The sequence below is a fragment of the Enhydra lutris genome, unplaced genomic scaffold, assembly GCF_002288905.1.
Source record: "Enhydra lutris kenyoni isolate GAN:26980312 unplaced genomic scaffold, ASM228890v2 scaffoldscaffold111, whole genome shotgun sequence".
In the NCBI taxonomy this organism is placed as follows: Eukaryota; Metazoa; Chordata; class Mammalia; order Carnivora; family Mustelidae; genus Enhydra; species Enhydra lutris.
Genome location: NW_019154195.1, coordinates 1,331,978 through 1,354,916, shown reverse-complemented (window position 1 = coordinate 1,354,916; position 22,939 = coordinate 1,331,978). Strand labels below are relative to the sequence as shown.

The 22,939-nt window shown below is 63.7% G+C and overlaps 1 protein-coding gene across 5 annotated transcripts; it reads left to right on the top strand.

The window, feature by feature from the left end:
* The first annotated feature begins 920 nt into the window (after positions 1-920).
* On the top strand, positions 921-22,615 carry LOC111139545 (zinc finger protein 787). Of its 5 annotated transcripts, none has more exons than XM_022491850.1 (3): positions 921-1,104; positions 12,951-13,039; positions 20,897-22,615. In XM_022491850.1, the coding sequence occupies exons 2-3, from the start codon at positions 12,961-12,963 to the stop codon at positions 21,964-21,966; spliced, it is 1,149 nt and encodes a 382-aa protein (XP_022347558.1). In that variant the 5' UTR covers positions 921-1,104; positions 12,951-12,960; the 3' UTR covers positions 21,967-22,615. The 5 variants fall into 5 exon arrangements, with proteins under 5 accessions (XP_022347558.1, XP_022347557.1, XP_022347556.1 ...); XM_022491849.1 differs by lacking the exon at positions 921-1,104 and adding an exon at positions 1,474-5,173; XM_022491851.1 differs by lacking the exons at positions 921-1,104; positions 12,951-13,039 and adding exons at positions 14,325-14,383; positions 15,789-15,896.
* The last annotated feature ends 324 nt before the right edge of the window (positions 22,616-22,939 follow it).

The following is a 22,939-nucleotide window of genomic DNA, read 5'->3' as shown; positions in this document are numbered from 1 at the left end:
AAGCAGGTGAGGCCCCCGCCGCTGGGGCCAGTGGTCTACTACGCCTGGAGCCCAGGCTTTGCATTCCGGGCGTGTGGCTTTGGGCAGGTGCCTGAGCTCGGTGTCCCTTGTTATCTGCGAAGTGGGAACAGGTTATTAATGGGACCTAAAGCATGCAAAGCCCTCGCAGGCGCCCAATGTGAAAAAGGAGGACACTGAGGCCAAGAGACGGGCAAGGCTTGCTCTGGCCCTGGAGCTCTGGCAGCTCCAGGGGTGGCTCCGAGCCCCGGGGACCTTCCCAGACGAAACCAGAGCCCAGCTCCCATCTCCTACCCAGAGGAAAGGGGACCGGGGAAGGAAGGGGTTGGCCGCTCGGAGTGCCAGGCGGCAGGTGCAGGAAGCGAGGGCACTTGTGGGGCTTGCCTCGGGGTCAGCAGGATCCCCGTCCTAGAAGTTCAGCCCGGGACCGGGCAGGGCTCGTCGGGGCTGTGCCCCGGAGCTGTCCCTGCGAGCGGACCCCGCACCCGCCACGAGCCCCGGCACGGAAAGGGTTACGATGATAGAGACGACCGGAGGACCCGGGGTGGCACGAGCGGCCCTCGACGCCACTTTCCCCCACACCTTTCCGTCCCAGGCTCGCGCGGGGCGCCGACCGCGCAGGCGCGAGCGGCGAGCGCCGGGCTGGGGGAGGGGGGCACCTCCCGAGACACCCGGAAGTCTCCGCCTAACGGGCCGGGCTCGCGCCTCCTGTCCTGGAAGGGGGCGGGGCCCGAAGCCCCTCGGCGCGCGGCGCCATAGAGCGGGGACGGAGGACCCGTGTCCTAGACCGTCCGGAAGTGGCTCCCAGGGGCGCCCGCTCCGCACCATAGAGCTGAGGGGGGCGGTGGCTGGGGGGGGGGGGGCCGGGGGCCCCCCCCCCCAAGGGTCTTTTTATTTTCTAGGGGGGCGGGGGGGGGGGTGGGAAAGGAGGGGGAGCAGCGCGGGCGGAAGCGGCCGGGAAGGTCACTTCCGGCCTGGGCGCCCGTCCCCCTGACCCCAGGGTCTGAGTCGCCGCTGCCGCCGCTGCCACCATCCGCGAGGGAGGAGCGAGGAGGAGTGCGGCGCGGCGGCCCCGGGACCGAGGAGGTGAGGGGAGGGAGCGGAGGCGGGGGGGCGTGAATCCGGGGCCGGGGTGGGCGCGCGCCTCGGGGAGCCCCGCTGCGGGCGGGGGGCGGGCGGGGAGGCGCGCGGGGGAGAGCGAGAGGGGGGGGGCGAGTGCGCGTGCGCGTGCGGGGGGGCGTGAGTGGGCGCGCGGCCGGTGACGCGGGCGGGCGAGGGCGCGCCAGGCGGAGCCGCGGGGAACGCGCGTGCGCGCCGGGGCCGCGCCGCGGCCGCGCCGGGGAAGGAGCGCGCCTGCGCAGCGCCGGGGATCGGGCCGGGGGCTCGGGGGTGGGGCCGCCGCAGCCTCCCCGGCAGGTCGTGGCCGGAAGTGGTGGTGATTCCCGGGGGAAGTTGAGGCCCCGGTGGGGGAAGGGGACGCGCGGGCCGGGCAGGCCTGACCGGAAACGGCGGTCCGGGGGGCGCGTCTGGGTCCCGGGCCTGTTCCCCCTCCCTTGCCGCTCCTTCCCGCTTCCCGAGAAGCCCGAGTTCCGCTGCCGCCGCGGGCGGGCTGCGTGCGGCCTTTGATCCGCGGGTGATTACGGTCTGGGTCCTCGCGGGAGGCTCATTCATTCGCCCCGGCGCGGGCGGCGGGCAGGAAGCGCGTTCGCCGGAGGGGAAATGACTGGGCCAAGGTCAGGCACCGCGTGGCCCGCTGGACCGGGGCGGACGGGGGCCGGGCCGCAAGGCCACCTCCAGGGCTCCCGGGCGCCCAGCTGTGCTGCTTGACTACCCCACCCCCACTCCCAGGCCCGACCGCAAGGGGGGACACCCCAGTTCGTGGAGACGGGGGTTGGGCAGGCACAGGATGGTGGCGTCCCACGACGGAAAAGTGACCCACAGGCTCTCCCAGTGCCCGGCCCCATGCTGGGCACCAGGACAGGGTCAAGAACAAGGCCCCGGAGCGGGCTGGCAGAGATGGGGACCTGGACACGGAGTACCCCCTCCCCCAGAGCAATTGTGGGAAGGCCTCCCGGCACAGTCCCGTCCAGAGGCGTTCAGGAAGGGGTCACTTGGTGTGTGGCTGCCTGGTGCCGGGCTGTATTGGGCAGTGCTGAGGACACAGTTGGGAGTCAGCCGGCCTCTGCTCTGGGGAAGCACGGTCGCTGTTGATCCCCGCTTATCCCCTAAGACCTAAGCCTCTTGGGCTAAATGCGGCTGGCGTCCACCTGCCTGCTCTTGCTGCAGTTCCCTGTGGTCCTCCTCAGCCCCGAGAGCATTGGGATCAGATCCCCACGTTGTTATTCTTGTCTTAGCTTTTTCACCTGGAAGTTTTCCAGATTTAATCCCCACCCGCACACCCGCTGAGCTGAGGAACGGGAGAACCCCAAGGGCTTATCAGCATGCCTGACCCATGAGCAACCGTGTGGCCTTAGAAGTGCTGGGGTCAGACAGACCCGAGTTCAGATCCCAGCTCCATACCTGGTACTTTGTGACCTTACAGCGTAAATGACTCTCTCATCTCAGTTTCTGCCTGGGTGCAGAGGAATGGTAGTAATAGCTTTGACTTGGTAGGGAAGCTGTGAATGCGTGTCCCCCTCCAGAGAGCTGAGTGGAAGGTCTGTAAGAAAGGCTCTGGAGCCAAGCATTCCTAGGCCAGGCCTTGCCTCCTGTCTCTTCCAGCATGGTGACCATGGACCTGTCCCTTCCCTCTTTCCTCATTCCCTGTGGTGGAGAGCACAGTCCAGCATTTTCTGGATAAGGCTGGTCCTGTGCTGGGCCCATGGGCAAATTGGTCCTGGCACAGCGCTCTACCATGGGGTGGGAGAGAAGGGTCCCTCGGTGCGCGTTTCTTGAGGATCCCCTGTGCCAGACCCAGAGCTGGGTGACACTGGGTGGCAGTTCCTGTCCTGCAGCAGCTTGGAGGCCTGTCGGGGACACACATACAGAAGGACCAGGGAGAGGGCTGGGGGATTTCCCAGAACATCCCTTCCGGGAACTGTAGGTGCCCAGAGGGAAGCTTGTCCCTGTGGGAGGTGGTGTATCTTGTGTCTTGAAAGACAGGGAGGGATTGGCCAAGAGGACCCTGGGGCTTGGGGGAAGGTGATGGTGAGCTCCGGATTCGCCACTCTGGCCCGTGGCTGCAGTGATGGCAGCGGTAGTCAGTGCTGGGGACACAGCTCCCCGGGCACCTGTGCTCAGACACATGTCAGCCTCCAGACCTTGCTCGCTTGTCCTCCAGGCTGCCCAAAGCCTCATGTGTGCTGGGGCCTCCGGGAGCCAGCTGCAGCTTTGGCCTCTTGGTGACAGATTAAATTTGACGGCACTTGCTTCCTGAGCACTTCGCAGGCGCCTGGTCCTGTGTCTGGTCCTCGCTGTCCCAAGCTCTCTGAGGTCTTGGGATGGGGTTGGTTGCTCCCAGTTCAGGGGCGTGGGATGGAGCCCTGGGCCCCATGGTTGCACTGGGAACACTGGCCTGCACGCGATTCCAGAGCTCGGCCCTTCACCGTAATGCCACGGGCTCTGATGACTTCTTTTTTTCGGCCACGGCTGGGGTCTGGGGGAGACGGAGGCTATCCTCAAGACCTTTTCAGTGTCCGTTATCGGGTAGCAGGGGGTGTGTTGTCACGAAGGGTCACTGGCTGGTTCAAGGCACCCCAAGCCCCAGCCTCTCGTTTCGGGGATGACTCACGCTGGTGGTGTCAGTGGCTTTGTCGTAGTAGCACGGAGAGCTGTGGCCTCACGACCACCGAGCAGCCAGCCACAGGAGCCTGGATGGGTGGCCAGGGGCCCTGAGCTGCGCCCGCCGGCCACCTGGGGCCACAGGCCGCGACTGTAATGATGGCGGTTAAGGGAGCCAGTGCCAGGATCCTGAGGGTGAGGAGGAAAGGAACGATAACCTTGGCGGCTGGCGACGCTGGAGTCTGGTGCCTCTACTTGGTGGCTGGCTCTGTGAACTTGTGTGCACCCCAACTTCGACAGTTTCTTGTCGGGGGTTGCCAGGCACATCCTGGGTGCCTGGCTTCCGGCTGAGCGCTTCACACACGTTAACCTCTGATCTGGCCGCGGGGCCTGGAGGGTCAGGAGGCACAGAGGCCAGACCACCTTGTCCAAGGTCACATGGCTGCGAGTGGCGGGGCTGAGTTGGACTCTGGCAGCCTGCCCGGAGAGCTTGTTCTCTCCTCTCTGACGGTGTATGGGCTTGGGATTGTGAACCCATTGCAGTGGGTATGAGGGTCTGACGTGTAGTCTGTGCTTTGAAAGGAGAGGACACTTGAGCTGAGGGAAGGGAGAAGTCTGGGAAGGCTTTCTGGGGGAGCTGCTACTTTCACTGGGGAGATCGGGCAAGGTGGCAGGACGTAAACACCCCCCAAGAATGGGGGTCTGGCCTGATTGAGGGGTGACAGACGGAGCGTGGCCTTTTAACCCCCTAGAGAGTATTTTTGTTTGTTTAAGCAGTTTTCAGTTACTTGTCCAGACGAAGGAATGAGGAGCATTGACGGACGTGTCTGAAGACTGGATGCTGGGTGTTCCCGGACGGTGGCAGGTGGCCTCCGGGCTCCTGCCGCACCTGCCGCCATAAGCGCACAGGGAGGCTCTAGGAACTCCCGGTACTGGTTTATCTTGGAGATAGTGGGGAATGGGGGCCAGGGCCTCTGGAGTTTGCCGCCTGCCTGCACCCCCGGGAGGGCCCCACAGGGTTGGAGGCGGGGCCGGCGGGTGCCCCCGAGGATAGGGGACAGCGGCCGAGGGCAAGGGTGAGGCCTGTGTGGCTGGGTGGGAGGCCGATGGGAGAGAGCAAGCCATGAGGTAGGCTTACTGTGAGGCAGCTGGTCAGTGAAAAGAGGAAGAAAGCGGGGCTGGGGGTCAGGGGAGCAGGATCAGAAGCGACTGCTTTGGTCAGCTCTTTCGGTGTGTTGGGAAACCCGAACGGGCGCAGATTGCGTTCTGGGGAAGTGCGGCCTTCCCAGCCGACTCCGGGAAGATGGAAGAAGTCTGAGCAGACTGCCATTGTGGAGGAAGTGGGGAAAGTTGACAGAGGCCCCCGTTTGCCCCCCAAAAAAGGGCTTACGGTTCTGATGGTGTTGCCGACTTGCTCTCAGCGTTGGAAGAACAGGTGGGAGCCTGGCAGCATCAGCTGCGGGTGTGGGAGGTGGCCTGGGTGGGAGGTAGAGGAGGGGACGGATGGGTATTTGGGCCTGGGGCGAAGGGTGAAGCCACCCACAGAAAATGGGAGTGGGTGGGAGCTGGAGAGGAGAGCGTAGGGCCTGCCTGCACCGCCAGTGGGGCTGTGGAGTGTCACCACCCAGGCTGAAGAGGGGTGTGAGGTCTGAGTGGCCCCCAGCCAGTCGAGGACGCCAGGGCCGGCCAGGCTGCTTCCCCTCAGTGAGTCTCGTGGGCTGGGCGGATGGTTCCAGGTGGCGGTGCGGGCTGGGGAGGAAGGAAGCTCAGTCCTGGGATGCTGGGCGGTGCGGGGGTGGGCCCTTGGGAGGGGAGAGGACTTGGGGCAGCTGGAGGACTGCTGCAGGTGGGAGGTGGGCAGGGGGCTGGGGGCTGGGTTTGGATTTGGGCAGGTGCAGCAGGGGGTTCAGGTGGGGCAGGGAAGGGAACCCCAGCAGCTCATGGAGGCGTGAGTCTCCTAGCACATGACCCCCTCTTGGGAGTAGGCGCCCCCATCCCCGCAGAACATTGTCATCCCAGAGGGAGACTGTACTCGCTCCCCTTCCCCTGCCCTCGGGAGTCACTCACTTCTATCGTCTCTGCGGGTTTGCTGTTTTTCATGCGTGACACGGTCTCTGTGTCCGCACCTCGCGTGGTGAGATGTGTTCAGGGCTTGTGCTGTGTGGCGTGTCAGTGCGTCACTCCTGTGTGATGGAACAGTGTTCTCTCCAGCGGTCGGGGTTCACCTGCTGTTGGGCGGTTGTGTCGTTTCCAGGTTTTGGCGGTCGTGATTTATGCCTCTGAACACGCGTGTGCGGATTTCTGCTCAAGCATGTTCTGTTTGTCTTGGGTTTGCGGCCCCGAGTGGAGCTGCCGGACCCTGGCGTCCTTCTGTGCCGCACCCTCCAGCCCCCCATTTCACACCCCCTCCAGCAACGCGGGGTTCCATTTTCTCCACAGCCTCGCCAGCACTGGGTGTTTTGTGTTTTCCTGGGACCTCCTGTGGTTGAGGTCTGTTTCTCTGTCGGCGGGGGACGTCGAGCCTCTTGTTAGTGCCTGTCAGCTCTTCGTGTTCTCTTCGGAGAAGTGTCTTTGCGGAGCCTGCGCCCACCTTTACCTGGGCTGTTTGAATTGAGTGACTTAAGAGGATGAGTGGTCTGTGATGTGGGGGGTGGACTTGAAAGGGGCGTTGGAAGGGGGTGGGCATGGGGAGGCGGGGGAGGGTGGACGGGGAAGGGACTGAGTGCTGGACTCTGTCCCCTGCCAGCACAGGGGTAAAAGAGCCACTGGATTTGATGACCAGGAGGCTGGGCAGGGGGAGGCCGGAGATGGGTGGGAGGTAGGAGGAGGTGGAAGTCGCAGCTCAGCCCTGAGGGAGGAGGGGAGGGGAGGACGGGGTGGGGGTGGGGGATGGGTGTGTGTGTGTCCCAGAGAAGGGAAGGGAAGGGCCTGGGGCATAGGTGCAGGAGGAGCCCTTGCTCTGCAGGTACTGGGAGCGTCTGGTTGCTGGCACGGGGGAGGGGAGGCGGGGAGATTGGCAGCGGAAGAAAGAGAGGGGCTAATTGGTGGGCCGGCATCCAGAGGAGGTGGGCGGGATCTAATAACAACAATAATAACAATAATTTGTCTCAAGCTTATTAGCCGCTGGCCTCTGTCAGCCCCTGTGTTAATTGGATCGCTCAAAGGCCTGGCTGGGGTGGGTGGGGTGGTCTGGGGGAGGCCCTCCATCTTGGGGACTGGAGGTTGGAGCTGGGCAAAGTCACAGAGAGGGGGCAGAAACTGGGGAGCTGGGAGGGAAGATGGGCGAGGCAGGGGCTCCGAAGGTGTCAGATTGCATAGTTAGCCCTCGTCCAGAGCAGGCCGGGGGCCTCTTGGTCGCCGGACACGGTCACGCCCCGGTGCTTCCTCTCTGTGTGCAGTGCTGTGGAGGGGAGGGGGCTGGAGCCCTTCCCCCACGATCCTGAGATCCTGGTAGGGAACCCACAGGCCCACAGGGTCAGCCCACAGGCCTCAGCAGCTTTCTGAGTGATGAATGACTGAGTGGGAGAGGAAGGGACCTGGGTAAGGTGTAGTGAACACCTTTCCCAACTCTTCAGTAGGACCCCTGGTTAGTCCCTGGCTCGGGCGCTGTCCTGACCCTCTCCTGGCCCCGGGGGGTACTTGCTGGGTCTTGTGGGGAGCAGTGGGGAAGCCCCTGGGGCGTGCTCCCTTGTCCCATCATACTCCGGTGCACAAAACACAGACGCAAGGTAACCTTACTGGGATTTCAGGATGGGGACCCCCGAGCTCCGGCTGCCTCAGATGGGCGTCCCTCCTGTGGCCCCCGCAGCCACCTGGCCTGCCTTCTGCCCCTCTCTCCCTCCAGTTGGAGGCACAGCACGTCCAGGCCTTTCCGTCCGGCCTGGGACGTTGCCCCCAACGTCTCAGCAGCCCTTGCTTGCTAGCTAGGGTCTGCTAGTCAGGGTCTGCAAGCATTTTCTGTCACGGGCCGGAAGGTAAACACTCAGGGCCTTAGAGGCCAAGGGGCAAAATGGAGGACCTCGCGTCGCTACTCAGACATCTTCTACAGAGGGACTGTGCGAACACGCAGGGAAAGCCCGTCCTGGCAGGGCAGCTCACAGGCAGCCTACAGCCCTCTGGGCTCCTGCGTGTCCCCCGAGAGGGGAGGGAGACTTTCCTCTGCCTCTTCGGGTTTCTGGCCAGGACTGACTGAAACAGATTAGCAGGACAGAAGCCCACGGATTGTACTTCCACAGACGTGGGACCCGCAGACGTGCTTCCGCCCAGGGTTGGGGGCCGAGGGGTGGAGGCTGTGGGGAAGAGACCCTGGCCCATAGGCAGAGAGAAGGTCTGTGCCCGGGCTCCTTTCACTGGGGTCTGGAGGGAAGGACAGGGAGGGCCCTGTGCTGGGTGGCTTCCATCTCCTAGTTTCAGGAAGAGGGGCGGCTTGTTCTGGGTGAATGTCCCCGGTGGAGACCAGTCCCTGCCCCGCAATCCTGCAGCGGTGGGGCAGCGCGGGCAGCAGGGAGACAGGGAGGGGACGAGCGAAGGCCGAGGCCTCGTCGCTGCAGGAAGCCGGCCTGAGGCGGAGACTCGGGTCAGGGAAGTCCCTGTGACTTATGCACTCCTCATTCAGAGGAAGCACGGGGCACCCACTTGGCAAGCGAGTCTGCATATGCGCAGTGGGGAGAGGGGCGGCCGCCCAGGCGCGGGGGGCAGCGGGGCAGAGGGGCGGCTGCCCGGCCCTCTGCCTCAGCCCTGCCGGCCCACAGCCCTGTGAGTGCTCACTGTGTCTTTCATGTTAACCTTGTTTTTCTTTCTTTCTTTTTTTTTTTTAAGGTTTTATTTATTGGTGGGGGGGACATGAGGTGGGGCTGGGCAGAGGGAGAAGCAGCCCAATGTGGGGCTCGATCTTAGGACCCTGAGATCGTGACCTGAGCTAAAGTCGGACACTTAATGACTGAGCTGCCCAGGCGCCCCTTGTTTCCCGCGAAGATGTAGCCGGCTCTGTCGCGTGGTCCGTGAGCAGGGGTGTTTGGTCTAACGAGTAGACGGCGATCCTGTCTTACCTCGTTTTCTCTGTGGCCTTGTAATCAGACAGCCCCGTACGATTTTTTAAAGCCTGTTTACTTTTTTTCCCTAAAGATTTTTATTTATTTATTCCTGAGAGAGAGAGGGAGAGAGGAAAGCAGAGGGAGAAGCAGGCTCCCCGCCAAGCAGGGAGTCTGATGCGGGACTCAATCCCAGGACCCTGGGATCACGACCAGTTGCTTAACTGCCTGAGCCACCCAGGAACCCTAAAGTCTGTTTACTTTTTAATTGAGGTCTAATTTGCATGTCGTGCAATCCTTTCTTTTCGCGCCTACAAGTTAGCGGTTTCTGATGCATTCACGGCTGTCACCACCATCTGGCTCCTGGGTGTTCTCATCGCTCCCACTGAAGCCACAGACCCATTAGCAGAGTCCCGCCCCACTCCCGCCCCCAGCCCCCAGCCGCCCCCGGCTCTGTCCTGGACGGCTGCGGAATCCTGCGGAAGCCTCTCTCTGTGGCCCTGGGAGACTGGCTCTCCCCACCTCCACGTGTTTGCGTGGGAATAGCACTGCCGGGAATGTGGGCGGCCGGACCGGAGTTTGGGTTTACGTCTCGGGTGTGCACGTGGGAGTGGAGTCGCCGGCTCCCAAAGTGGGTCTGTTTATTGCGGGAGGAGCCGTCAGACCGCTTCCCCGACCTGCACGCCCAGCGGCTGTGTGCGGGGTTTGCGCGGCCTCATGGTCACGGTCACCCTGTGTGACCTGACCGCCGGGCAGCGGCATCCCCGCGTTGCCCCCTCCACACCCAGTGATTTTCCCCTCGCGATGCACAGCCCTCCGGCCTTCCGGAAAAGAGCTGTCTTGTCTTTTCCCTTATTACAGAAGCGATCGCTTGTTCTAAAGAATTAAAACGTTGAGATGAAGATGAGAAGCGAAGAGGGACGAGCGCTCCTGCTGCGGGAGCAGACGGCTCACAGCCGCTGCTCCCGAGACTGTGGCATCGCTGGGACTTTTCTCGGGCTTTCTCCCACGTGGCGCTGACGGGTTCTCTCCCGTTTTTCCCTGCTCTAAATCTGGCCGTGAGGAACTATTTTTTGTCTGCAAGAAGCGTTTTCTGAGGTCTGGGTTTCCCTCAGATCAGCTTCTGGAGAGGGGGTTGCCTGGTCGGGGGCCCCCAGCGCCTGCGTGCGGCTCCGCAGCCGTGTGGCGACCGTCCCGTGGCTCCGAGCCCAGCGCTGTGCCGGAGCATCCGGGCTGCCCGCTGCCGCCGTCCACATGCTGCTGCTGCTGCTGGCGACCTCCAGCACCGGCCCCCATGTCTGTGACCCCAGTGTCCTCGTCTGTGAAGTACGGGTCGTAACGACGCTGACCTCAGAGGGTCCCACATTTCACCCACTCTTCATGCTCTGTGCGGCCTCGAAGCCCTGCAAGAGAGCCCTCCCACCCCTGCATCTCTAGCCTCTGCTCAGGGCCTTTGCACACGCGTCCCTGCATCCCTCTTCCCTGCTCCTCCTGCAGGGCCGCTCCTGCGGCTCCTCCTCCTGGGAGATCCTCCTCCGACCTCCTGGTGCAGCGGGCCATCCCTCCCCTCCCCTCTCCGCCCCCCCCTCAGAGCATATCTTCAGGGAACTTCACTGGGTGAACTCGCCTTTCGTGTCCAGACGCTTGTTCTCACTCGTAGGGCCCCCTTATGTGGCTGGGGCTGTGGCCCGATCACCAGGGCGCTGTCCAGTGTCGGAGCGACGCCTGGCCCGTGGGGAGACCCTGCGCCTCTGGGGTGGGAGTGACGGGGACGGGGGCGGAAAGATGCCAGCGCCCGCAGAACTGCTGATGCTCTCGCCTTGGCTCCCGTGAGGCCGACGGGAAGATCTCGTCTGATGAGGGCCCTGCGGGGAGGGGGCCTGTGGTCCTTGGGCAGCTGTCCCGTGTCACGGTGGGCGCTGTGATGCTGCGTGGAGCCAGAACCTGAGCAGGGCACCCCTGTGTGTGTGTTCCCTCGCCAACCTGGCCCGACCCCGTGGTGGCCCCCTGTCATCAGTGGCCGGGGCCGAAGAGGCCTGGCCTTTGCCTGCGGGCTCCGACCAGGGGCCCCTTGCTGGCCTCCTGCCAGGCTCCTGCCTTCTGTCCACATTTCAGCAGCACCTCCGAGGCAGCCACTTGCCAGCCCCTGCTCAGGGCCCCCCAGCGTGGCTCCTGGCCCCTGAGACGGGCTTGCCTTTGTCCTCGCCCGTGTCCCATGCTCCTCTCGATCCTTGTTGACGGTTGGCTGGGTTTCAGGACGGCAGAGCAGTTGGGACCAAGGAGTCTGCAGCGGCACCTTTGGTGTCCTGTCCCTGCTCCGCGATGACCTCACTGTGACCTCACGTCCTCTGCTGTGACGTGGGGAAGGGGGTTGTTGACAGCACGGCAGTGCAGGGTGGCACAGAGCTGGGGCCAGCGGCTGGAAAATGGGACCCCGGTGTCCAGGTTTGGCTCGTGGGAGGCACGTGGGAGGCACATGGGACGCTGCTGTGTGAGTGAGCACTCGTCTGGCGAGGACCTGGCCCGGACAGCCCGGGTTCACGCTTCTCCGTGGGCCGTCTGCCTCCAGGTCTCGGCCACTTGTGGCTCAGCTTCCTCCTCTGCGTGCTGGGCGGCAGCATGGCCCACTCAGAGGGCTCGGGCGGGACCGAATGTGGTAATGGCGTGTGACGCGCGTAGAACTGGGCCTGGACCTGGGAGATGCCTGCGAGTGTCTATGAACTGGACAGGTGGCTTCTCAGAGCTCCTCTCAGAGATCAGCGGAGGTTACTGAGGGGACAGGCTTGAGCCCCCTGGCAGTGGAATGGGTTCCTTTCGGTGCCTGGATGGTGGCGAGCCCCCTGTCAGTGGGGGATTCAAGAGAAGTGGGTCTGGCATATTGTGGTGGGGGCAGATGGTTGCTGTTGGTGGGTGCTCGTGCGCAGCTGCTCCTCTGCAGAGAGGTCCCGTGTGTGTGGGGGGCGGGGTTTGCCCTGAGCTGCGTGCACTCAGCTTCGGGGACGAGGTCCCCGTCCCCGGGGAGTGGCGCCACAGCAAGGGACGGGTACCCCTGGTGCCAGGCCCTGCTGCAGTGCAGGACGGACGAGACCACCTGGGGCCGGGGGCCTGTCCCGGTCTCCGGGTGCTGCCCGCCAGCTCCTTGCCCAGCAGGGGAGGCCTAGGTTGTCTGCCCCGGGAGTCAGGCCCTGCCACATGGCATTGCCCCTGGCGGCGGTGAGTGGTGAGAACCTGACCCTCGAGGCCAGTAAAGAAGGAGGGGAGCGATTTCTCCTCGGCAAGGCCCACTGCGTGGGGTGGGCGGTGGAGAGATGAAGACACGTCCACACGGTATGTGCGTTCAGACGTCTCCAGCGGCTTTGCTCCTCAGCCCCGAGGTGGAACAGCCCAGACACCGTCCGCGTCGGCCGGTGGACAGACGACGTGGAATGTGGTCCGTCCGTACGGTGGAGTCTCGTCCAGCTGTGAAAAGGACATTCGGACAAGTCCTGCGAACGTTACACTGAGAGAAGGCGCAGGACACCCAGTGACATGGCGTCCCGATTCCCGAAATCTCCAGATCCCGTAAATCTTCAGCGATGGAGGCCGCCGCTCCCTCCCCCGAGGCCAGCATTGTCCGGCCGCCCCTCTGAGTGCAGATGCCAGAGGCTCGCGCCTTACCCCAGGACCCCCATACAGAGTGTTGCTGGGAGACCCGAGCGCATGAACCCCCTAGAGCACTCAGGTGCCCATGTCGGCCTCGCCATTCCGGGCCGATGGGCAGGGATGGACTCTGGGGCTAGAGCCGCATCCGTGCGTCGTCTTGTTTAAACCTCAGGCCCGTGAGACGGGTCGGCGTGTTGGTGGCGGTCCGGGTGCTGGGAGGTGGGGGGAGGGAGGCTGAGGCAGGAGCTGGTCTCCCCAGGCTCCAGCTGCGGGCGGTGGAGTCAGGACTCCTGCCTGGCCGGTGGCTGCAGCGCCGAGCTCCCTCCTCCCCCAGATGGTGCGTGGCCTTGGGCTGGTCCCTTGCGCAGGGGCAATGCGGGCCGTTTTTCCATTGTCCCTCAGGTACCAGCTGCCTATGCTGCCTGCCTGGGCCGAGCTGGGTGCTCGGAGCTCGAGCACGGATTGGAGCCGACGTGGCGCCTGGCTTCCTACTCTGGCGTCCTCTGATCTCTGCCCTTCCGTCTCCTCCCCTTCTTCCAGGGACCCAGACATGGAGCTGCGGGAAGAGGCCTGGTCTCCGGGGCCGCTAGATTCCGAGGACCAGCAGATGGCCAGTCACGAGAACCCAGGTGAGGTGGCCTTGGGCAGTGCTCAGTACCCCTCCTGGACCCCGGCTTCCTTTCCCCTCTGCTCCCGTGGCCCAGGAGTGATGCCTCCTTCCTCCAGAGGGTACGGGCGCCCTTGGGGGCCGCTTCTCCCCTTCTGCCCGTCCTCTCCACCCTCGCAGCCCAGCCTCCTTGCTCCCCGGTGTCCTGGCCCCTCTGCCCTGTTTCTAGGTTCTCTGCAGGTCTCTCAAGTGAGAAGCTATAGACGGAGGGTGGGCATTGTGGGGCTGGGGTGACAGGACCACAGAGGAGGGTGTGATGTGTGCCAGTTTTGGGGGGAAAGCTGAGTATCTGGGTTTTTAGGGGAAATCTTCCACTTTTTCAATATCGGTATCCTGTTGTGTTTAATAAAGCATTATTTGGGTTGAATAAAACTCACCTCTGAGCACTCGGGGCCCAGGGTTTGCTTGCTGAGACTCTGCTTTCTGGTTTCCAGGGGTTTTCCTCTAGGGCATCCGAGAAATAAAGCACGGGCTTGGCTTTCATGCTGCTGCCCGTGTGTTTTCGTGCCGGCGGTTATGCCGGCGCGGCGTCAGCAGGTGTGTTTTTTACACAGAGGCCAGAGGGGAGAGATTTTTGGCTTTGCAGAGCCCGTGCCCCGTGCAGCGGGAAGGCAGCCAGTATGGAAGTGAGTGGACGCGGCCACGTGCTGGTAGGACTTTACATTCACAACGGGCGCTGGGTCTCGGCCCCGGTGCCAGCATCCCACAGTCGTCTGCGAGATGGGCCACGGGGCCTGGACCGTGGTCGGGGGTAGGGTTTTTAAAGCCTCTGGGCCTCCCCCCACGCGTTATAAGATCACCCAGAGGAGCATAAAGAGAAGCTCCCTGTAGGCAGGTCCTGGTGGCCTTGGTTACCAAGGAGGAAACAGAGGTGGGGTCTCCGTGCTCACTCTGACCCAGCAGCCCTCCATGGGGAGGACCATGCCCGTCCTTCCTCGCTGTGCCTGTCTGGGCCTGCTTCTTCTGCCTCCCCTGACACATGTCCTCGGCCTTCTAGCCCTTGCAGAATTACTTTAAAAGCCTGTGTGTTATGGGGGCGTTGGAGCTCAGGTACATGACTCTGCTAGCACTCAGCTTCAGGGTTACCAACCTCCTGGCCAGTCTCGTTTCTCCATTTGTGCCCTTTTCTCCCCCCGGAGATTTTAAAGAACATCCCAGATGTCCTGTCTTTGCACCCATAGGTCCTCGAGCAGGTGCGGGCTCTTTAAGAGCAAACACGAAACCGCAGCTACAAAGTGCTTACTTCACCCAGCGAAACACGCAGTCTGAGTCACAGCCCCAGTTTTCTCCAAACTTCTGCCGTGGAGTAAGTCAGGTTTAATCTTCCGAGTCCTCTGTTAACTTGTGCTCCTTACGAAACCTGCAGAACGTCTGGTGGGTTCTCTGCTCTCCCTTGTGCAGCCCGGAGCCTGTTCTCCCCCACCCCTGTCGCGGGGCCGGCCACCGTGACCCCCGTGCTCAGCTCATGGGCCTTGAGCCTGGATGCTTCTAAGTGGCTCTGCGTCCCGTGGTTGTGGGCCTGCCCCGGGGAGTCCTGCCCACCTGGGTCTGGGGCCTCTTGTGGGGTGACTGGGCCAGACTCCTGCCCTGAGACCCCGGCCTGATACCTGTGGTGGGTCTGACCAGGGTGGGTTGGAGCTGGGAGAAGGCAGGTGGGGTGGGCTCCTCCCTTGCCCAGGTCTGAAGGGGGCAGGTGGAAGGTGCTGTTAGAGCCCTGAGTCGCAGCCTCATGGCCTGGCCGACCCTGGGGGCTCCCTGGGCCCTTCTGATCTGACTTCTGGCCTGTTGAGGATCCACTTATAGTGTACATTCTGGATGTGGCCACGGAGCCCACCCAGCCCCCGCTGCCACCGCCACCTGGCACCTGGATTGCCACCCTGCGGTGGCCTCCAGCCAGTCCTCGCGTCCACCCTTGTCCACAGCCCCCAGCCTGAGTTTTTTTTTTTTTTTTTAAAAGATTTTATTTGATAGAGATCACAAGTAGGCAGAGAGGCAGACAGAGAGAGGAGGAAGCAGGCTCCCCGCCAGGCTCGATCCCAGGACCCTGAGACCATGACCTGAGCTGAAGGCAGAGGCTTTAACCCACTGAGCCACCCAGGCGCCCCCCCAGCCTAGCTTCTTGGGCTGGCGCGGAGTCCTGGCTTGCCGGGAGTGATCCCACACCTTGCGTTGCTCACCTTGCCTGGAGTCCGCAGGGTGGAGGCAAGCTGTGCCCTGTGTCCTCGCTTTTGCAGGGGAGGAGCTGGGGACACTGTGCCTGAGGCCGAGGTCCCTGCCCGTGTGGGGCCCACAGGCTGGTGGTGGTTGTTGAGGGGACGGCCGTGGAGACTGCCTCGCCAGAGGCTCATCTTGGGGGCAGGGAGGCTTTGCCAAGGAGGGGGCTGCCCACTGCAGGAGGTTTGGGCCCTGGCTGGATAGGGTTGTGGGGGATTGTGGGGCCAAGGCCGTGGGGGCAGACTGAGACAGGGGGTGCGGCAGCGAGATGAGACGAGAGCCATCCTGGTCGCGGCTCTAACCGGAAGGGTGCGGAGCGGTCCGGGACAGCAGGCTGCCCGCAGGCTGGTTCCAGGCTGGGTGAAGGCTCTGGGCGGCCTTGTGTGTGCTGTGCCGGGCAGCCGCACACTCCTGCACCGGTCCTCAGCTCCGGCTTTCGCGTCCCCCGGGGCCCTGCCGAAGATGCTGAGGGGCTCCCTGGCCTTTCTTCCCGGCAGCCCCACATGGGTCTGGCTGGCCGCGTCGGGGACGCATGGTGGAGGAGGTGGCTTCACGATCGGTGCGCCTGCCGTATCGCAGCTCAGCCCTGAGCTCAGGATTTTCCGGTGAGGAAGAGGGACTGAGCATTGTCACCCCAGGGAGAACGGCATTCCTCGGGAGCTCAGGAGCCCCGAGCCCAGAGCCAGCGTGTCTTGGTCTGCAGGCGGCTGCCCAGGAGCTGGGGGCAGTTGTGGGCCTTAGGCCCCTTCCCCAGGGAAGGCTTGGCCTCAGGGCCCCTTGGATGCCGGGGGGAGGTGGGCTTGGCGGGCTCCAGCAGGCCTGTTGTCTGAAGGCCGTTCCAGCTCGCTCTGTCCCCGCAAGTCGGAGCCTCTCCACCTGGTGTCTTCCTGCCTCGGGTGTCTCGGGTGACTCCCCCCATGACAAGGAGGCACCTTGAGACACATGGCAGAGGGGGGTCCACGGCCTGTCTTCTGACTTTCGTCAGGGCCTGAGTCGTTCGGCACGTGCCCTCGGCCCAGCCCCTTGTGTGTTCACGTGCGGTGGCAGCGAGTCTGGGATCAGTCCTCCCCGTCGGCCTCCCCGGTGCTGTGTTCGCGTCTCCTCCCACCGTGTTCCGTGTGGGTCACCGCAGACCTGCTCCTCCCTGAGCTGACCCCTGCTGCTGGGCTGTGACCCCATTGGAAGCCCGCAGCTGCGGGGGGCAGACACCTGGTCACCTGGGTGGTGCCTCTCCTGCCGCTCTGTGCACACGAGACTGAAAAGAGCCCAGGGGTCTCCTTTCCATTACATGGACCTGCCCAGGGCATTTGTGAAACCCCAAGAATTTTCTCATTTTCATCCCTGGATTTGGGTGTTTTGGGGAGTGGTATGCGGACTGAGCGGACGCCGTTGTTCACGCCGGCTGCTGCTTTAGATGCTCGGCCTGTCCGTCCCGTGCTCCTCTCCAGCCGCTGGCTTTGCCGGCCCGAGTGCTGGAGAGCGGAGAGGCCGGGCCACCCGCCCAGAGTGGGGGGTGGGGGGGACTGGACAGCCGGCGGGGGGGCAGCTGGTGGGGCAGACAGCCGGGCGGTGCGGCTGGTGGGGGGACAGCCGGGGGGGGCAGCTGGTGGGGGGACAGCCGGTGTCTGCTGCACCATCCCCGGGGGAGGGCAGCCCTTCCTCACCTGCTGACTGGGGCCCCTTTGCTGGCCCGGCCTGGCCGTCCGGGTGCGGGTGGTCCGAGGCCTGGGGCCGGACGGCGCTGGGGTGGGAGAGCCGTGCAGGCCTGTCCTGGGTTTGGCCGCAGGTATTCAGAACGGGCAGCAGTCCAAAATGACTGCGTAAATAGAAATGACACCGTGATTCTGAGGCGGGAGCTCCCCCAACACGGAAGAAGTGCGCTGGTGTCCTGGCAGTCCTGTCGTGGGGGACAGGGTTCTGACCTCCCTCTGCCGAGGTCTGGCTCTCACGGTCGCAGTGCGCCTTAGAGTCATTCCGGAGGGCTCACCGGGAATGCTCTGTCCAGCCCGGGATGATGGCAGCCCTTAAAGCCCCCAAACCTCCCCAGAAAAACCACGTGGCAGAACCCAGATTCCTTGAGCCACGCTGATGACAGCACACCTTAGGTGTGTGGGTGCCTCTGTGACCCCAGAATACAGTTGGTTGGGGACAGACCAATGGCCACAGGCCTGCCTGGTGTTGGCACTGTGCTGGAGGGAAGGAAGCAAGGAAGAGCCCCAGATAGCCCTCCGGGACTCCCTGGAAGCTTGGGAGGTGGTCCCCCTGAGGCCTGCAGCTGAGATTGGACGTGTTTTGTCCAGACTGGGAGCGGGGCCGCAGGAAGGTCTGGGGCTGGCGTGACCTGGGGCCCACCCGTGGGCTCTGCTGCCAGTCACGGAGAACGTTCTGCCCACAGCAGGACCCACTCAGCAAAACCTTCCGGGAGGGAACTCAAGACCAAGTGGGACAATGTCTTTGACCACAGGGGGAAGGAAGGAGGAGGTACAGATAAAAATGGGGGCTGCAGAGCTAGGAACCTGCAGCACTGTCCCATACTGTCAGCTACGACGAGAACATCAGAGGAGGGAGCTCGGAGGACCTCGCCCCTTGGGAGTTGGGGAACCTTGTCCCCCCAGAGTAGGGGAACCTCACCGCTTGGGAGTCGGGTAACCCTTCTGCACAGAAAAAGCAACAGGAACAAACTGAGCTTAACACAAGTGCTCCCAACCCCAGAGCTGTCAGAATAAAAGAGAAAAGGAGCAGGTAACATCTCCCCAGATAAGGGGTCAGTTGGAGACACACCGCCGGGCCAGAGAGGTGAGAGCCGGTGGGAGAAGCACATACTCGGAACAGCTCAGAAGCAAGGGTGCGGGGCTCAGCGGAGAACAGGAGCAGATTCGTTTCAGAAGGCGTCTGATTCCTTCAAAAAATGAAGGAGAAAACTCAGGAGGGAATACAAAGAACATACTCCCTGAGAAAAGTTGGAGGTAAAAAGGAGGGATGTTTAAAAATCAAAAAGAAATGAAGAAATGTTAAAATGGAGTTAAAAAAAAAGTCAGAATCCCAGCGTGTGGATGGGGAGGTCCTTGCAGAAATCCGAAGCAGAGAAAGAGTAAACAGTGAACACTACAAGCCAAGAGGACCTTTCTGAATTCTAAAAGTTAGGCCTTGAAAGAGCAAATCACAAATCCAAGGGCGTCACCAAAACGAACGAGCCGTGTTCTGTCCGGGTCACTGGATGGTGAGGAAAGAAGGAAATCTTGGGGGCATCTAGGGGCAGGGCTTTATGCCAGAAGACAACGGGGCCACATTTCTGATTCCCAGGAGAAGGAAAGGCGAGCCAGGGGTCTCATCAAAACTGACCTACAGGTCGGAAGGGCACAGCAGGAGCTCAGTCCGAGGGTCCTGGGCCCTTCCAAGGGATCTTAGCAGGCGAGCCTCGAACCGCCGCCGGCTGGAGAGAGGCAGGCAGTGAGCGGGGTTGGGTCTCAGGAGAGCTGCGGGAGGTTCGCTGGGTCAGGAGTAGCGCACACAAAGCTGTGTTTTGTGTTTTCAAGAAATTGTCATCGGTGGTAATAGGGTGGTTATCTCAGCACTACCTTGGGGTCAGCAAATGAATAATTACAGGCTATTCGCATTCTCTTCTCCCCTCTGAAGGGGGATGCAGACATCACAGAGAAAAGACTCAAGAAAAACCTGTAGATCCGGATCTGTCTGGGAAGAAGCGTCTGTGTGAATGAACTCAGTGGAATATTTCTGTAAGAAAAAAAAAAAGCAGTGACCGCTCCCAGCTTTGAGTCTGGAAGTACTTTTGCATCAGATGAACCAGGGCCTCCTGGAGAAACAGCGATTGCTGGTGCAGACAGGACATGGGGATGCGCCAGGAGCATCCCACGGGGCTGGGGAGCAGGGAAGCTGCCAGGGCCCACCAGGGTCCTGCCCGAAGGACGCCGTGCTGCTTCTTGGAGACCCCCTCCCCCCCGCAATCCGTGTAAATGCAGGCGTTCGTCCCGATGCTCAGAAAGGGGAGACTGGAGAACGATAGAGAATCAGTTCATTATCTCGAAAACTGGACCCCATGGTGAAGCGAGCGTGGACCCTACCATGGCCACGTGCAGCCGACCCTGGGGACGGGGAGCGCGTGGGAAGCCTTCAGCTGCCCCTGCCACCGAGCAGCTCTGGGCCAGTAGTGCCGAGCGCCACGGAACGAGGCACTGGGGCTGTCATATGGCCCTGGAGCAAGGGCAGGGTCTGGCCTTCGGGCCCAGCTGCTCTCTGGCAGCAGGGAGGGGGTCTGAGGAACCCCCTGAACCCCATGCAGTGGGCAGAAGTGGGGGGACTGGAGCAAGGCTTTCCAGGTTGATTCTGTGCTGTAAAGACCCGAGCTCTGTGGTGCCGCCCTTACCGGATGTAGACGCTTTGAGGCTGGTGAGGTAGTGCCCACCTCGGCACATCGTGGCGCTCTTTGCATGGGTGTGTGTTACCCTGGGTCCGTGTGTGAGTGCTCTGGGCCCAGCCTGTGCCTGGTGTGTGACTGGCTGCCACGTGGAGCCCAGGGTCTGGGAGGGAGGGAGCGGGGAAGCAGTGTTTCTGATGCATGCTTGGAAGGGAAGCTGTGGGCGCACTCATGGAGGGCCATGCTGGGCTGGTGGGCACCGTGGAGGAGTCCTGGCTGAGGCCCGGGCCCCACTCACCGGATCGGGGAGCGAGAGCCCTTGCTTCAGGTGCACGGGGGTCAGTCTCTGAGCTGTGAGATCCCACTTTCACTTTCCCTGGGACATTACTCAAAGCCACGTGTGGTGCAGACATCGGACAGGCTTTGAGTCCTCACCATACAGCCAGCCAGACCAGGGCCCCAGGCTCCTCTGTCGTCTGCATGGGCCAGACGGGGGCTCCGGTATGTGGGGGCCACATTCCCAGGTGCCAGGGCAGGTGGGATCCCGTGCTAGCCTGTGATCCCATGAACCAGCCCTGCTCCTCCTTCTTCTTAGTCTGCACCAGGATAGTCTTCCTGGAGCCCAGGTGTGATGCCCTCACTCCCGGGCTTGCCTTTGCTCCTGGGCCAGGGTGTGGGCGCTCTCCCCCTGCCAGTGGCGCTCTCCCTGGACCCTCCCTGTCTCTGCCTGGCCCTTTGGGCTTCAGGTATCATTGCCTAGACTTCCATCCTTGTTGAATCCCTGTGGACAGTTTACTTCCCAGCCACTTCTGGAGTCGCTGCAGTGTTCCAGGCCTTGTTCCGGTGTGGGGGAGGCAGCTGGGAAGGAAAAGTCTTGAGGGTGGATAATGGAAGACATGAACGTGCAGTGAAATGCCAGGGAGCGAGCCATGCTCTGAGGAAAATAGGGTGGGCAGGGAGGTGGAGAGACGGGGCATCTGCCGAGAGCCAGGTCTGTGCAGCGGGTTTCGAGGTGACCCAGCCCAGCTGCCCTCCCGTGCCACAGGGCACCCCGAGAAGGCGCGCAGGTGACGAGCTGCCCGAGGCTTTGTGCGTGCTCTGCGGCAGGTGGCACAGCCGGCGGGAGCCTCGGCCCTCGCTCCGGACCCTCGCTCTCCACCCTTGCTCCCGGACGGGCCCTGTGTCGAGCCGGGGCTTCTCTGACTCCCCTCCCACCCTCTTGCCTTGTAGTGGACATCCTCATCATGGATGACGATGACGTCCCCAGCTGGCCCCCGACCAAGCTGTCCCCACCCCAGTCCGCGCCCCCGGCTGGCCCCCCGCCCCGGCCGCGGCCGCCGGCGCCCTACATCTGTAACGAGTGCGGCAAGAGCTTCAGCCACTGGTCCAAGCTGACGCGGCACCAGCGCACGCACACGGGCGAGCGGCCCAACGCCTGCGCCGACTGCGGCAAGACCTTCTCGCAGAGCTCGCACCTGGTGCAGCACCGGCGCATCCACACGGGCGAGAAGCCGTACGCCTGCTCCGAGTGCGGCAAGCGCTTCAGCTGGAGCTCCAACCTCATGCAGCACCAGCGCATCCACACGGGCGAGAAGCCCTACGCCTGCCCCGACTGCGGCCGCAGCTTCACGCAGAGCAAGAGCCTGGCCAAGCACCGGCGCTCGCACAGCGGCCTCAAGCCCTTCGTGTGCCCGCGCTGCGGCCGCGGCTTCAGCCAGCCCAAGAGCCTGGCGCGCCACCTGCGGCTGCACCCCGAGCTGTCGGGCCCCGGCGTGGCGGCCAAGGTGCTGGCGGCCAGCGTGCGCCGGGCCAAGGCGCCCGAGGAGGCGGCGGCGGCGGACGGCGAGATCGCCATCCCGGTGGGCGACGGCGAGGGCATCATCGTGGTGGGCGCGCCGGGCGAGGGGTCCGCGGCGGCCGCAGCCATGGCGGGCGCGGGGGCCAAGGCGCCGGGGCCCCGCTCGCGGCGCGCCCCGGCCCCCAAGCCGTATGTGTGCGTGGAGTGCGGGAAGGGCTTCGGGCACGGGGCGGGGCTCCTGGCCCACCAGCGCGCCCAGCACGGGGACGGGCTCGGGGCGGCGGGGGGCGAGGAGCCCGCTCACATCTGCGTGGAGTGCGGCGAGGGCTTCGTGCAGGGCGCAGCGCTGCGCAGACACAAGAAGGTGCACGCCGTGGGCGCGCCGTCGGTCTGCAGCCGCTGCGGACAGAGCTACTACCGGGCGGGCGGGGACGACGACGACGACGACGACGAGGCTGCCGGCGGGCGCTGCAGCGAGTGCCGCGGCGGGGAGGGCCGGTAGGGGCGGAGGCCCGGGGGGGCAGGGCCCCTCGGGCTTGGCCGGGACGCTGGCGCTGGACCCGGAGACCAGAGAGAGGCGGACAGAGGGGCGCCACCAGCGGCGGGTCTCCTCTCCCCCTTCCCCGCCCCCGCGGTCCGCGTGGAGCCACGGGCGGCCGGGGGTGCTAGGGCCCTCCTGCCCCCGCCCTGCACCCTGCCCCGGCCTGGCCTGCCCTTCTGGTTCTCTGCGAGCCCGGGAGGGACCGAGCGTGAGAACTGTAGACCCGGGGACGCCGGAGCCCGCCACTGGACGACCGGTGCCCCGCCCCTCTTTCCCTTGCCCTTCCGCCCCCGGGGCTTGCGAGGAGCCTTCCGGGTCAGAAGGGCCATGCGGGGGGAAGGGAAAGAGGGTCCTTTCCCCTGTAGAGTTTTCTTTGAATCATGCCCGCTCCTGACTGCGTCCTGCCCTTATTTTGTCTCTGCCCTGCGGGTCCTGTTGTTTTTCTTGGCCCTCGTCCTTCCTCCCCTCCCCGGGTTTGGGCCGGGAGGAGTGCTGGAGCGGGACTAGCCCCTGGTCCCCGCGTCCCTGCGGAGCTGGGGTCCGGTCTGTTCCCTGGCCTGGACACGGCGGCAGGAGGGTGCGGGGCAATAAATGGCACTATCCGATTGTCCCTGCTCTGCGTGGTTCTTGAGTGGGGAGGGAGAAGGGCGAGAGTGGGCATGGAGGCCCGGTACCTGCCGTCACAGCGCTGGGCCAGTGGAGAGCAGCAGGCGGGGCAGCTGTGGAGTCGGTTCCCTCCCAGGCCGGGGTGCAGACTGGGCTGTCCTGAAGAGTGACCGGACCTCATCACCTGCGGTGGGCCGTGGGCTTTCCAGACAGGAGCTCATCGGTCTGGGAAGGAACTGGGCCTGCCTACCACAGCTTACAGGAGGACCCCACGGCTTCAGTGGATTAACAAGGCCGTTCTCACTCCGGGGCTGTGGCAGGTAGCTTT